This window comes from Primulina huaijiensis, chromosome 10 (genome assembly GCF_012295235.1).
Source record: "Primulina huaijiensis isolate GDHJ02 chromosome 10, ASM1229523v2, whole genome shotgun sequence".
Lineage (NCBI taxonomy): Eukaryota > Viridiplantae > Streptophyta > Magnoliopsida > Lamiales > Gesneriaceae > Primulina > Primulina huaijiensis.
In genome coordinates, this window is record NC_133315.1 from 20,002,009 (window position 1) to 20,018,462 (window position 16,454).

Consider the following 16,454-nt stretch of genomic DNA (forward strand, 5'->3'; position numbering starts at 1 on the left):
AATTAATTCTATTAAACATCGAAATAAAAAATATTCAAGTTCATTCTTCCAGCTGCTGAATAGTGAATGGCGTAATCTTCGGGAACGAGAGCCCTTTTTAATTTTGTAAGATTATTTTCCCAATCCTACGCACGATTTTCTCGTCTATATCTCTCTCAGTCAGTCCATCTCTCATTCACGCATTCTCATGCATTGTCAAATCGAAACCTTTAATCCGTTGTACAGCTTAATTATCACCAGAATCTGCAATTTCATGTGTTTCTGAAATGGGTTTTTTCAATAATGGTTAGAAATCATCACATGCTGAGTTTTTGTTCTACATTGATCCTTCTGGCGTTTATTCATATTCGGGTCTCTGTTAAAACTCCGCCAGCCATTAATCTGTTGTACAGCTTTATTATCATCAAAACCTGCAATTTTTTGCGTTTCTGATATGGGTTTTCTCGATAATGCTTAGATATCATCATAAGCTGAGTTTTTTTTATGCTTTATTGTTCGTTCTGGCATTTACTTTGAACTGGGTCTCTGTTAAAACTCCGCTGTACTGGTTTATTCACCCTTCATTTTCCTGGTTTGTTATTTGAGAAAATCGAGAGGACTTGAAGCAGAACTTCTTGTTATAAATTCTGAAAAGTTGCGGCGATGAAAAGGAAAGGAAAGAGGAAGCTGGAAAATAAGGAAGATATTGCGGAAAGCTGGTGCTTCGTTTGCAAAGACGGAGGGCACATTCGGATATGTGATCACAAGTGAGTTTCCTCTTCATTTTGTTTAAAAAGGAACCATTTTTGCAGTTTCTTTGCTGAAAAAGAAATCGGTATCTGGTTCGTAAATTATCTATCGCAGGGATGGGCAATGGCGATGCTAGTCTCTGCATCTGATTTCTTTTCTTTTTTTTTTCCCCTTTTATTTTCTCTTCTGCGGGGAGCTGTAAAAGCAAATTCAATATTTTTTTCTTAAACACCCCTTTTTGACTTATCAATAGTCCGCGGGTCCATTTCTGTTTCCCCATTTGTTGCACTGTGGAAGGATATGATGCCAATTACAAAAGTAGTTGGCTGTCGGATATTTAAAGTAACTCATAATCTATCACGAGTCACATGTTTGCAGTTTTGATCGTTTCTGTTTAAGTGCTTTAGATGCCAACCGAATAAATATTTTTATTTCGTGCTACAATGATCATCACTTTCAAAGATTTTTAGTTTGTTTCTGGTGTCAGAGAAAAGAGAGATGAGGATTACTGAGCTTCTATAAAAATATCCATAACGAATGCATATTACTTTTCCAGGGAATGTCTAAAATCTTATCATCCTTCTTGTGTTGGGAAGGATGACGATTCATTTCTGGAAAGTGAGAGCAAATGGACTTGTGGTAAGTCAATCTTCTATACTCTTTCTGTGATCATCATGATTTTCATAGAACTTTGAACCAAAAAACCTAGCATCAAGCCTTAAATTTTTGTTGCTATGTATACTTTCTCTCTCTGTGTCTCTCTCTCTCTCTCTCTTTTTTTAAAAATAGCTCTATATGTCTGTGTTAGAATTTATAGGCAAGAAGTGATGAGGAGAAATCATGTGAAACGTGTGAATATATGCTTAATTTTGTTTTGTAGTTTGCCCAAAAGACTTGGAGCTAACTAAGAACTTCTGATACATTTTGGGGTTAGTTAGCAAAATAACCTTGGTCAAACAATTTTGAAAAAGAATGACACCCCATGTGTATTTGAAAACACTTAAATAAACTGGAGGAATATTATTTTAAAAAAATAAAGTTTGACCTAGGCTATTCCGCTAAATTTCCACATTTTGATGTTATATTTATTACACACACAAAATATAAGAAATGTTGATTTCTTTAGGAATCCTGAAATTTTAGGTTTGCATATATGATATATGTTCTGTTGACACACAATATTTAAAATTACATTAATACCATTTTCTTCATAATGTCATATTGCAGATCTACAAATATGATGTCACTTGTAACATGATGTTTATTACTTTATGTTTCAGATCGGCACAAATGCTTTCTCTGCAGGAAATCTTCATATTTTCAATGTTACACCTGCACAACTTCCTTCTGCCGTTATTGCCTTCCTGGAGCTGAGTTTTTACAAGTTAAAGGGAAAAACGGGTTCTGCGATGAATGTCTTAAGCTTGCATTGCTCATTGAAGAAAGTAAGGGTTATGATTCTGATGGGGTATGGTTACTGTTTATTGTAAATTGAATAGCGAATTGACCTTCTTTTCTAACACATACCAGATTCTGGTGTTGAGGATATACTACATGTTGTGGTTACCAAAACCAAAATAGTACAATAGATTTTGGCCGAGAAATGGTAGGCGGGAAACATTGAAGTGATTGGATAAAACACATTTGAAAAAGTTTGACCAGATGAATCAATGATATATGCTGTTTGAAAGCTGAATTCTTTCATTCCTCTCCTCTTGCTTTATTAAGTAGAAGGAATCCATCAAACAAGATATAGTACAGATTAGTTGCTTCCGCACAGAGCTTGTCCTCCTTCAATTTCGTCTCTTGCTCTACATCCTGGAGCCTCGCAAACTTGTGCTTGGCTTCTTCACTAGGTATTCTGATGGTCTTTCCAGCACCGGTGATGGCCCTTCAATTTTCGTTCTTTCATTTGCCAGCGTAACCTAGGCCTCGATTAACTCTACCCCTAGCTTCACATCTCCGAAATCAGACCTTTCTTCTTCAAATCTCATACTCGTTGACAATATATGTGTCCCTCGGTCTCTTCCTCTCCCCTAGGTTGCTGCACTTGCATTCTCTTGGAGAATGTCCGAGTTCATACCAATCCTTGCAATATCTTGCTTGATCTTGCCCCTTTTGATTCCAGTGCTTGTACAACACATCACAACCACACAAGACTTTATCCCACTAAGTGAGGTTGGTTATATGGATCCTCATACGCCATTATGCTCTATCTCCTATTATCCTCATCTATATTTAGATAATGCATAATATTTAAAGGGTTCATACATAAAAATTGCCAAAATTTTACACTGGCTAGCAACCTAACGCAACCCTCTCCTTTACCCACGCTTGGGGCCGGCCATGGCTGAGTTGATTCTAGTGTTTTAGGAATTGTTATTTCTAGGGTCTGATTCAGAAAGTTCATCATAAACCCTTGGGTTGGGAGCTGTCGATCTTCTCTCCAAGAAGTCATTTAATGCTCGTTAAGTGTTTTGTTTATGTGCTCTTCACTATGATTAACAAACCAATTAGTTTGGATCATTCAAGCGGTTTAATGCTCTTAAATTTGAGGGGTTGAACAATTGAAGATAAATTGATTGACAAATTCAAGCAAAGCGAAAAATTGGACTACGTTTGGAAGTTTTAGTTATTTAATTTATTGGCCTTGTTCAATTATGTATTTAATTAAGGGCCAATTTTGTTAGTTTTTGGGCTTCAATCATGTTTATTATTTTTTTAATTTTATGATTTATTTAAGTAGGATATGTTAATCTGTTTGACCTAATATCCATGTGAAAAGGTGTGACACAATAGTTGGTTGGCTATCACAAACCTAACACCAACAATGATAGGCTATCACCGACATAGCACATCACTTCTCCTTTATGGTTCGGAGTGTTGGGCCACTACTGGATTACATACACATAAGATAGCGGTAGCAGATATGCGTATATTGAGATGGATGTGTGGCAAAACACGCAATGATAGAATTAGAAATGAAATGATTACGAGCTATTAAGATATAGCTCTATAGAGGATAAGATCAGGGAGACACGTCTAACATGGTTTGATCATGTGAAGAGGTGACCAAGGTTGTAAATGGCGGGAGGCGGTGGCGGGGCGGTCACCCGCCTCGGCCGCCTAGGCATTTTTTAACTAATTTTTTTATAGATAATCATGTAATATAATCATTTTTATAAAAAATGTGCAATTAAATAATGTTTAAGCACAAAATATAATATCATCTAGATAATGTGCAAACCAAAAAACGGGCGGCGGCGGGCGGATTGTGTGTGGTGGTTGAGAGTTAAGAGTTGAGAGTGAAAACCAAAAATAAAATAAAGAAAGTGATGTGTGCTAGGGTTTTAATATTTAAAATTAGTTTACTTTGACTAGGTTTTTAAAATTGTTTACTAAGTTTTTAAAATTGTTGACTACAACTTAAAAATCTTGACTGTCTGCCTCGATCCGCCTGCTCGCCGCCTCGCCTCGATCCGCCTGCTCGCCGCCTCGACCCGCCTCCCCAACCCGTATAGCTTGGGCAGCTTAAAACACCTGCCTCATGCGTAGGCGGACTGCCATTTAGAACACTGGAGGAGACCAAACACGGCTCCAATCCGACATATCGTAGATTGACAGGTTAATGGAAGGAATATGAGGGGTAGACCATTTAAAATTTGGATAAATGCGGTTAATGAAGAATGAAGATATCTTACATCTTGATTTAAGAGATGACATGTGGGAAAATCACTTAGTTTGGAGAACTAATATCCATGTAGTCGACCCCGCAACTAGCAAGAATGTGCTATGATAATGATGATGATGATGATTTAAGTAGGATATGGGCTCAATTAAGCCTTATTTTAAGCCCATGTAGCAATTATAGGTAAGGTTTCTTGCATAAAGATGTCATTTAGGCGAGATTTGTGCAAAAAATGATATTTGAGTTATAATATTTGGGAGAATGATTAGCTTGTTATCCTTGTCACATTTGAAATATTGATTTTTCATCTCTCTATATACGCATTGCATGGCTTCTTCATTAATTCCATCAGATATCAAAGTTTGTGCTTTGCGAAGCATTGGATCCGGGTACATGTTCCATACGTTGAATTCAAAATTTTGAGCTCAAATTCAATATATCTTATTTTTGTGTTTTGTTCCTTTTCATGTCTTCCTAAAAGCAATTGTTTTCTTCGTTTATTCCACATTTTACTTTATTTTTAAGTTTTAAGCTAATAATATTTTAAAATACTATCTATCTTGCATGCCATGGAATTGTGTTTAGAAAATATAATGAGAGGAAGGAGAGACACGTGTTTGATGATATACAAGATTCACTTGATAGGGTTTGACATTTTATCGGAACAAATGATACAATGACGAAGAAGAAAAGAGTTTGAGCAAGAAATAGAGACAAAGAAAGAGGGAACTGGGGAGTAAGTGAATATAAGAAGATGACATAGTAATTAGTAAGTTCCAATGGAGATGAAAGGAAAGCAAGCTCAATTGCAAAGTGTTCTAAAGAGAAAGGTGGAAAATGGAAATAAAAGATAATCAAATGGTCAACTTCATCAAGGCTGACAACTTGTCTTCTTCTTTATCTCGCTTCACTTGTTCATGCTTGCTGACTGATCAAGATGAGTTTCCTAAGGGATCATTCTGGATCTATGTATTTAATCTAACTTTCTTTCAACTTTATGACAAATCTTCTTGAAGAAAGGGAGAATGATGTGATCCTTACTACGATCAACAAAGGAATTAATGATGGACCATTTAAGCAGCATAATATTCATAAGTTTGAGGGATAGCATGCAATTGAAGATCGAGGGATTGCCAATTTCAAGCGAAGGAAAAAATTGAAGGGTGTCTTGTATAAATATACCATATAGGCGAAATATGTAAAAAAAAATTAGTTAAGTTTTGATAATATTTTTTTGATGAGTGATTCTATTATGTTTTTATTGAAACAAAGTACTTATCAATGTGCGATCCTTGTGATGTTTGAAATATCGACTTATCACCATGTTGTTCTTAGTATCCGTGTGGTGTGGTGTGGTATCTTCACTAATTCCATTAGATGCCAAGGTTCGTACTTTGTTAAGCTTTGGATCGATGTGTTTGTTCCATCAATCGAATTCAATTTTTTTAGTCCGCACTCAATCTATCTTATTTTTGTGTTGTCTTATTTGTGTCTTCTTTAAAGTAATTTTTTTTTCCTTATTCCAAGTTTTGATTGATTTTTAAATCCTAGGAAAATAATTTTTTAGAATACTAGTCTCGCGTGCCATTGAATTAAGTTTAGAAAATAAACTTCAAACAATGTTGTGCGATGGTTGTGTCATTTGTTCCTTATTTCTTTAGTTGTTTCAGGTATTGAAGGCTCCGGGAACTGTTCTTCACCAAATAAAAATGATATTCACTCTGTTTTTATAGGATGCGAAGGCCCCTGATAAGAGATCCCATTTGATATCTTGGAACCTCATTTTCTTTTTGTTTATGAAGGCGGGTTGGAAGGTTTTTCTGTCAAACTTTGGGTGCATTTCCCGTAAAGGAATTCCTTATGGGTTGACTCTAAGTGGAACAAGTCTTGCCAGTCATGTTCCCCAACTGTTGCACCCAACAGAACATGTATATCCTTTGTTGCTGGGCTTTTAAGATTCAGGCTATAGTAGAAGCATGTATTGGGTGCCAGAAATATTAGCTTTTGGGACAATCCCTGGTTGTTGGATCCTCTGTTTATTTTGTGCTTGTTGCCTGGTTCCCAGGATGTTAAGGTTAATTCTTTTGGGAAAGAAAGTCGGTGGCATGTTGAGAAGTTCTTATAGGTTGATTCCCTGGGACATTGTTGATTATATATTGTAGATCCCAATTTCGGAATCATCGAGAAGACAAACTTAACTGGAAACATGGCTCTAATGGCCCATTTCCCACCAAATCGACATGACGTTTTATTAGCTCTTAGCACTTACCCCGTGTTGCACTAGTTTACTCTCCTTTTGTTTTTCATCTGTTGGAGCTTCCTAGCCAGGAAGATTCCGGTTAATGACTTCCTTAAAGCTTGAGGAGCTCAGTAGCATCTCAACGCAAATGCCTGTCATAGAAAGTAAATGATGGATCATCTCTTCTTTTCTAGTGACATTGCTACTCAGGTGTAGACACATTCTACTCTTTTTTTTCGTGTTTCTCACTTCGATAGCTTGGAGGCTTGAAAGCTTGATGAAGTGTGTTGGCAAAAGAGGCATATCAAGGAGAGTATTCATTTTCTCATTACTTGGTTTCTATTGGTGACCAACAATAACCCCAACAGTCGGGATAACAAGTGCACAACCTCTAAGAATTATTCGAGCTATTCATCTCACATATCTTTTATGTTTGATGAGGGAATGTACAAATTTGAGCATTGGACAGGCTTTCTTCTACTATCAGAGATTGGGGAATCTTGCTTGTTACGAATATAGTTATTCACATGATTGTGATTAGATCAATCAAACCACACTTTGGTTCATTTGAACTTAATATGGATGGCTGCTCTTGTGGGAATCCAGACCAATCTTATGTTGGTGATATCACTCAAGATCATAAAGAGAGCCCCATCTGCGTGTTTCAGGATTTCATTGGAGTTGGTTTATATCTTAGTGCTGAAATGACGGGATTGGAATTTTGCCAACGATAATTATTGCTTCCCAAATTACTTTGAATCAAACTTGCTTGGGAATAAATCACATCTTTTCATCATCCTAGTATTTCCAGTCTGTCTTACTAACATTTATCGGGAAGAGCACTCTGTTGCAGATGCCCCAGTGGACCCGGCCCATTTCCGTCCCTTCTCTACTTCTTCTACGATTGCTTAGTGGTATTTGGTTGTTGTCATCTAGTGCACTTGGTGATCTTGTTTGGTTTGGATCTTAGTTAATGGGAGGTTTTGGCCAGTCACTTCAAATGTATGTTGTTTTCTAATATTGATGGTTTTACCTTTAAAATAACACCAAAGGTCGACAACCATCGTCCATCAACATCAATATAGATGTGACCCAAGAGTCCAAGACGTAACCATCAACAACAATACACAACCATCAACAAGTTCAACATTTATACAAAATAGGTTTAGTAACTAGGTGAAGTCTGACAGAGCATAAATGTGGATGCCACTAGACTTGAGTACAACAAAGCACATGGGGTGACTACAACAGTCTTCATATTGCGTTAGCACAAGAAACCATATGCATAATGACATCAATATAAACAAATTAAATATCTAACTTAAAACGAACGACTGCTATCGTGGAAATCCAGGTGATTCTTTAGTTCGAGGTATCATTCTGGATCACTTTGGAAATCCGGTTTTGGCTTTTTAGGATTTCATTTGTATCAGGTCTAATGTTAGGGTGGAACTGATGGCTATCACAATGGGATTGGATCTTTGCCAGCAATACCGCTGATTTCCTATGTATCTTGAATCGCTTTTGCTTGTTTCATTGATCATCATTAAATCTAATCATTCAAACTGAAAGCTAAATTACGTCCTGACCAGAATTCGCTCCATTCTTTTTGAATTTAATGTCTACCTTAGTCACATGCTTCGGGAAGGGAACTCTGTTGCATATATCTTAGCGAATGCAGCCTCCACAGAGAGACGATGACTTGCTCCCCAGGAATATCAAAGGCTTTCGTAAACGGGATAGGATGAGATACCCATGTTTACGTGGTTTTTCCAAGATCACCTTGTGTTTGTTTGGTTGTATTCTTTTGGTGTGCTTTGTAACTCTGTTGATCTATGTTTTGAATTATTGGGAGGTCTTGGCCTAGTGCCCCTCTCATTTGCGTTGCTTGTTAGTGTTTAAAAAACATCTTAAACAAAAAAAGAAACAAATACACTATCAATCACGAGATTGCCCATATTTATGATTTCTTGGACTCAGGTCCGACATTGCCAAAACACACTAATTTTGTCTAGTGCATAATTGGCTTTTTAATTGACAACACTAGTGCTCTGGAGTCTGATGAGGAGCTTAGAAAACTACTCATTATAAACCAGTCGTAATAAAATTTTCTGGTTGTTTTTATGGTCGGCTCAATAGATTGTTCTATAATTATTAGGGTAACATTTTCCCTCTGTATTATAGTATTGCTCTAATTGCCTATGCTAACATATCTTTAACTGGTAGTCTGCATTTATTCTGCAACCAAGTACCAACTATACTATATCGTTATCATCAAAACTAATTTGTTATCATTATGATAACTTTTTTTGAAATTGCCTGTGAATCCGCCAAGTCAGTACAGTAGATTTAATTTACATCATTTCCAAAACCACCTATAGAAATATGTTTCACATAGTGTGGCCATGATCTTTATAGACAATAAAATATTTAGCGGAGAAGAAATTATATGTGAGGCGGTCTGTCAAATATGATGGGCTTCCTTCAGCAACATATATGGTTGATTTTTTCCACATTCCTTTTGTATATTAATTTGAAAACAGACAAGCATACTAGTAGCAGGACCTCAGAGAATCCCCGAATTTTGTCACCATCTTGGGCTCATAGGATTAGGGTGACAATTTCAACTGCTTTTTGGGTGACGTGCCAGTGGAAACGGACCAGCGTCCTTTCAACTATGATGTATTAATTGCCATATTGTTAGTGGACATAATTCTATAGATTCCGATTTACTAAAATTTTCTTTTCATGCAAATCATGATTCTATTGTATCAGCATAATGTGGTTGTATCCCAATTCTTGCTGAATCTTTAACAAAGAGTTCTAAAATGAGAGATTAGGCATAACTATGACAAAATTGATATCCAATTTCCCCACTACATAGCTTCCTTGATTTCTATACGCAGGAGTCCAGTAGCATGTAATTCATAGCAGGCATATATACACGCTAACTGGTAGTTTAGGTGTCATAACACATAACCACTGCATTACGTAAATTGACAGACATGAAGAATCTGAAAGGCTTGTTTTGCTTTCCTGCTTTCTCATAAATGCTTGTTGCTTTACAGGACATGGTGGACTTTACAGATAGAGAATCTTGTGAGGGTTTATTCATGGAATACTATGTCATCATTAAAGAAGAGGAAGGATTTGAGGCAGCGGATATTTATGCTGCGCGAGGTCGGCTGAAAAAGGGAGATGACATGAAATGTGGGTCTGGTTCAGAATTTGAGGAAGACGAAGAACAGATATCTGACTATGAGGGCATGAATTGTGGAAAGAAATGCAAGCGATCGAGTGAGAAAACAAAATCCAAGAGACAGAAATCTGCTATACAGCAACACTTGAAATCCAACAAAGAGGACTTTATTGGCTGGGGCTCAAAATCCCTTATTGAGTTTCTAGAATCGATAGGTAAAAGCACTAGCAAAGAACTATCACAGCATGATGTAACTCTCCTGGTGAATGAATATATTAAAGAAAACAATCTTTTTCATCCTAATAAAAAGAAAATGGTTATTTGTGATACTCGGCTACAATCTCTGTTTAGGAAAAAAACATTAAACAAACACCGAATTTATGATTTGCTGGAGGCCCATTTTGCTGAGAACAAAGATGAATCGGAGGAGGATGACATTGGAAATGATTCTGAAAACAATAGTTCTGGCAGCTTAGATGCATGTAAAAGGAAAAGAAAACTCGACAAGGAGGAAAAATCCCAGAAAAAAGAGCTAGAACATGTTGTGCCTCCAAGTGTTTTTGCATCTATTATAGTCGAAAACATGAAACTTGTTTACTTGAAGAGAACCTTGCTATATGAACTACTTAAGCAACCTGAATCATTAGAAGAAAAGGTAGCAGGGAGCTATGTTCGAGTCAAAACAGATCCATATGATTGCTCTTCAAAACGTTCTCATCAGCTCATGCAAGTCAAAGGTCAGTCTTCAAACTCATTAACACAACACCTGATAATTCAATTTCCCTGAGACAACATACTACTTTGTTGCTGTATGACTCTCCTACATCTGGGATCCTAGTGTGTAAACTCTTCTTGATCAAGAATCATTCAACCAAAGGTCATCAAAGTTAACCTCGCCAATGATGGGTCTTTTAAACTATTTTTGCGATGTCATCAAATTTAAAATGTATGTGAAACTGTGAAGTCAGAATCTGGTGCTATCCTGAATTTGCCTAAGTAGAAAGAACTTTGGTTTTCCCCGGGCTTATAATCAACAGTTGAAGCGGGTTGGAAATAAAGTAAAGTTATTGGAAAAAGAGGACAATGAAAAGCGTATGATCAGAACTATGTAGTTGGTACACAGGTTAAGATAAAATAATTGGTTGATGATTACAACCTCTACGAGTTTGCCATTATGTAATCTAAAGTAACAATGTGAAAACAGTTACTGTTTATTGTTACTGGTATACACTTGACAATCCATTTGGATGGCCATATTTTGGTTTTACTAACTAGTAACTACAACAAAGAGATGTAATGGTGTATGAAGGATTAGAGAACGATAAATGGCCATTCTTAACTTTTGCTTGGTTTACCTTAACTTACTTTAGTACCCAAGGAAATATATAAATCTAGAATGATAACTAGAAGACAAAATAGTTGTTATCTTTTGGGTGATCAGAATATTAATTGCCTATAATGCCCCCAAAGGTTGTGTAAATTACGATTTCTGTTGTAGAGCAATAGAACAATCAACATGTGATATCTGTGCTATTTTCTATTCTTAAGATGGTTTAAGTTTTACTGCCATATCAATTATAGCTTTAAAGCCTCAAAACATTTGGTCCTATAATTCGTGTCAAGATAAAGTCATGTATTCAATTCATGTGAGTTTCAAGGTCGTGTAATTATTGGGAGGGACATTGTTGGGGAGTAACGCGATCATGACCGGGCATTTGGGCTATACTGTTGTATAATTTAAAAAATATTTGTTGTATTGTTACTACTACTTATATTTTGTTTGCATCTTTTATAATGACTACTTGTCTTCTAGTAATCATTGCAGATATATACATTACATGTAAACGTTTAGATGTCAGATGAAGCTCTAAACTTAGCCTTTCAAAGGGTCATCATTATGACTAGCCTTCTTTTGTTTGTCTAAAACAGAAAATTGATGTCTATCTACTCCAATGCTTCGGTATTTTCATATTTGGGTGTGGAATAGTTAAGAAGGAAACAAACCTCATATTCAATCGGAACATTTTGCATTGATTCAGTAAATTGATGCCAAAATATAGCTGCTCCTCTCTTGCAAAAGGTTGATATTTATTTCTAATTTTTCTTGTTTATTGTCAACCAGGAATAAAAATGGATACAGGGACTGAAAACAAGACAGATATTGTCCTTCAAGTTTCATCTTTGCTAAAAGAAATTCATATAAGCCAGCTTTCAGATAATGATTTTTCGAAGGTACTGCCATCTTTTCTTCAAATCTGTAATCATGCCAAAATGAATCCCAGTACTGTAACAATGAATACTGTACGAAAATTAAGTGTTTGGTGGTATATGCCATAAATATTCTAGCTGTCTATAATAGGACCAACAATAACAATATGTATTCTGAAAAATCAGGTTAATGCGATCAATTCCATTCAACTTTTTTAACCCCCCAAAAGTCATATTTTATCACCCACTTCGCAGGAAGAATGTGAAGAATTAAGGAGAAAAATGGTTGACGGCCAGCTGGAGAGGCCTTTGGTGGTGAGTACTGCTATCTCTCCGGAATCAGCTGGACAGATGTTTCTCTTGAAACATAGAAAGCGTGCAATTCTCTTACTTCATTGTGATTCTTGATTTTGCTCGCATCATTGGTCTTAACTAAGATGTATTTATAATTGCAGCAACTGCTTGACATTTTTTTATTTAACTTCCTTTAGAATATTAGCTATGATACATTGCAAAAAGATATGTTCATCATTTTTTATTAATTTTAAAGCATAGACTTTTTTCAAACATGTAGTGGCTTCTTTTACAGGTGGAACTTGAACAGAAGGCCAGAATTCTTCACAGGGATATAACAAAGCATGTAAGCTTTATGTTTCATTTTCATCATATTCTCTACAAGTAATTTCCTTCCTATGCTGGCTACTTTCTATCAATAAATTTTGATTCCTTTTTATATTTTGGGCTTCGGTTATTCATGATCTATCTGGATTTGTATTTAAATATCTCAGCCGCTCAAACCTCAAGTTTTTTTTCTTTTTCCCATTAGATTTTTCACGATAATGTGTCCCTTTGTTTATTTAGCATTGTAATATCCAAAAGGTAAGGTTCGGTCTCCTCTTTGTTTGGTTTTTTAGAACTATATTAACTGCTCGGGTCTGCCTTGACCCCTGTTGTTGGGCGGTTTATTTTACCAAAAGAACATTTTTAAGTATTTATTAAACTAGACTCTGGGACCATTTAAGATTATTAGTTCGAACCTGTATGGTTTTGTGTTTGTATCTAACACATTCCTTTGTTGGTAGTGCCATCCTTTCCAGTCTCATATACTCGAGAATCGCCCTAGCCTTTGATTACTTTTTGTATTTTATTTCTTATGCAATGATACTCATAGAGATCTGTCCTATCAGTTTCCATGTACTAAAATCTAGAAACAAGCTATTACAGGAAGTTCATACCATGCAGTTTCTGATGGTTGGTGCTGAACTGTGTCATTGGTACTGTATAAATTGTCTTCATTCTCCTACCTAGGATTACTTCGGAAGTTGTTCAATCTTTTTTACCACTTGTTGAGTAAGTTGTTTTTGATACTGCTTGCTGTAGATGAAAATTTTACGATATTATTTTAAGTATATGCTACGATATTATTTTAAGTATATGCAGCCCACCTTATGTGTTCTTTTATTCGGTTTCTGAATGAATGATAACAATAAGAGAGTCCAGAGAGAAGATTCAAAGTGACATTATTACATGGTTCGGCCATAAGGCATACTCCCTCAGGAAAATGACTACCAAGAGGGCCAAAACTTTTATCCTTGATGTTTGAACTCAATAATTACCCCTTTATATCAATGAGAAATTTTCCTCACATATCATACAAATATCCTGTAAAATATTTGTCTGAATCTCAATATTATCAAGTATTTGTAGATTTATAAGTTTCAATTGTATCAAATGTGATTTTATTTTCTTAGCATGTGAAACCAACAGTATTTTCATTAACACTAACTTTTGATGTCTCAAATTTATTTTGGTTATTTAATGATGATTTAGATGTAAATCTTATCAATATTGTCTTTGACTGCTTTTTTTCCTTATGTTACAATAACTTGTATTAATGTTTCAACTATTACTATATTGTAAATTCTTTTATCATGCGTTGAAGTATTTAAACACATTTTTTTCTTCACCAGGTTTATCCTCTCACTGAATTATTGCTTGAAATTCTAAATTTCCTTGATGTTAATTATCTACTATTCTCTTGTATAAAAATAAAAATGTTTGTTGCTATGTTAACATATTGTCATATCGCTTGCTTTATACTCTTTTATTTGATTTTCTTTAATTTCATACTAGTGGATTAACAAAGAGCTGTCCCTGTTGCAAAAACTAATTGATCGGGCAAACGAGAAAGGGTGGAGACGCCAATATCCTTTTATGTCAGATATACTTTGTGAGGGAAACATCAAATTTCAATTGTAAGTTCTATTGCATGAGGTGACCTTTGTAGTTTGTGACCTTAACCTACAAGCGTTGAACGCTTTTCGAGTACTTGGAGAAGAAGAAGAGACTGCAAACTCCGTCAGAACAGGAACAACTTCTTGAGAATGTTGCAGTGGTGATTCCAGATGTATCTGAACTTGAATCTTATACTGAAGAAGTCAAAGATGTCCAATGTGAAGAAGATTCTCCCAAATCAATTCTTCAATGTAATTCGGTAGTTCATAGTGATGATTGGCAGGGCACAAAACCTTCAGGTGCTGTTGATCAGAGACTCCAAATGATGCCGTTTCTTGGGCATATATTAATTTTGCTTTTCTCGTTTTTAAGTTTTTTAATATAGTCCTTATATATGGAATAATAAGTAGAGGGCCTAGTAGGGTAGTAGGAGCAGTTGTCACTCTTTCAATTAAACTATCTTGAAATTTTATGTATATTTCTGAAAACATGGTTCCATCCCCTCGAAAGTCTTCAGTCACATTCCATCTAAGTTCCTGGGTCTGGATGTTGGAAGCAAATTTTTAAGTACTATGGAAAATTAAATGGCATAGCATTTATCTACTGTATGAAAGGGATGCCAATATCAAGCAAGTATCACGATTACTTTGCCATCTCTTCTTGAACCAATCCTCTATTATTCAATTTAAAATTTTCAAGATGATGCGCTGATTCAATACATTTGCACTTACGTTTGCAGGAGAAAATGCTCACCATAGTCATGTGACTCAAACTACTGAAATATCTGCCTCGAGTAAACTTCATCTGTGTCACACACCTGACCCTGGAAATGTGAATGACAAAAATGCGAGCTTGAAGTACACATCCAAATTCAGATTATGGAAGGAAGATCAAAGCGAAGAGGATGCCATTGGGTTTCAAGAGGCCATTAACATTGCTTTCCCCAAAGGATAGTTTATCTAGCTAGCTTCGTCCAATGCCGGTCACAGAAAAACAAGAAACCGGTAAATTTTCAGTTCAATCTATGCTACTGCCCCTGCCCTTTGGTTTGAAAGACAATAAGAATTCCAAAAAGAAAAATGATGTTAAGGAGTTGCTTGGTTAGGCTTGTGGTATCATTTTAGCAACCATCGTGAAGTACCTAGTTTTTCTTCTTAGTTTTTAATATTAAGAGGTAAATATGGTAAGGAATCTATCGAACTGTAACATATAATATTTCATTAAGTATTTATATCTAAATTTCAATAATATTGTATCAAAAAATAATCTCAATAATATCAAATATGACTTTGGTAATGTATAATAATATTGGGAGTAAAAGATATTATCTTATTTTATTTAATACCATGGTGAACCAATAATTACCTTCCACTGATATTTGCCCTATTTTATAGTGGAATATAGTGTTCAACGGCAGTGAATTTGTTCAGAACATGGATTCACTTGAGGTCTTCCTATTCATTGTTTTGCTAATTGTATTGTGTAAGCCATTCTATTCTCGTGTAAATATTTTCTATATTTATTTTAGATTTTTTCTACACACGATCAGTTACCATTATTTATTTTTTAAAATATACATGATGTCCATAACTTGTGGAAACATAAAATGGGATGATGAAGATAAAATAGTATGTTTGAGTCTGAATATTTTTTGTTATTTGTGCTCCAAAATGTTATTTATGACATTACAAAAGAAGATGTAGTGTGTAAAATCTGGAGGTCTCATGCAATTTTCCTACATAATTTGGATAAAGAAATTCCTCTTTCCTCGAGAGGATAACAAGGGACTCTCTTAGAATTCTATAGATGATTCTTCTCCATTATTTTATTTTTTGTTTAACTAATCGGCCAAACCTAAGACCTTAGTTTCTGATAGATTGTAAGTCATCGACATTTCTACACAAAATTGAACAATAGAAAATGGTCCTCTTATTTCTTTGAACATCGTCCACAGATGTCGCATATTATAATTTTTTTCCCCCCAAATTCCAACATTATGGAAAATATGTGTGCATCAAATACCAAAACTGAAGAAAATAAATAAAAACTCAAGAAAGGACTAATAATGATTTTATTCTAATTCTGATTGACATAATTATATAGGAAATGTGTTTCAGTTTCTGTTCCTCGTGGATATAAATATAAATAAAAGATAA

At 35.3% G+C, this 16,454-nt stretch overlaps 1 protein-coding gene across 4 annotated transcripts; it reads left to right on the top strand.

Moving 5' to 3' along the window:
* Window positions 1-115: 115 nt before the first annotated feature.
* On the top strand, window positions 116-15,281 carry LOC140985811 (uncharacterized protein At5g08430-like). Of its 4 annotated transcripts, XM_073453745.1 has the most exons (12): window positions 116-285; window positions 586-746; window positions 1,286-1,368; window positions 2,010-2,197; window positions 6,220-6,345; window positions 9,725-10,592; window positions 11,978-12,087; window positions 12,319-12,378; window positions 12,653-12,703; window positions 14,197-14,267; window positions 14,380-14,597; window positions 15,038-15,281. In XM_073453745.1, the coding sequence occupies exons 2-12, from the start codon at window positions 643-645 to the stop codon at window positions 15,250-15,252; spliced, it is 2,094 nt and encodes a 697-aa protein (XP_073309846.1). In that variant the 5' UTR covers window positions 116-285; window positions 586-642; the 3' UTR covers window positions 15,253-15,281. The 4 variants fall into 4 exon arrangements, with proteins under 4 accessions (XP_073309846.1, XP_073309849.1, XP_073309847.1 ...); XM_073453748.1 differs by lacking the exon at window positions 6,220-6,345 and adding an exon at window positions 4,770-4,806 and having other exon boundaries at window positions 116-746; XM_073453746.1 differs by lacking the exon at window positions 12,319-12,378 and having other exon boundaries at window positions 116-746.
* The last annotated feature ends 1,173 nt before the right edge of the window (window positions 15,282-16,454 follow it).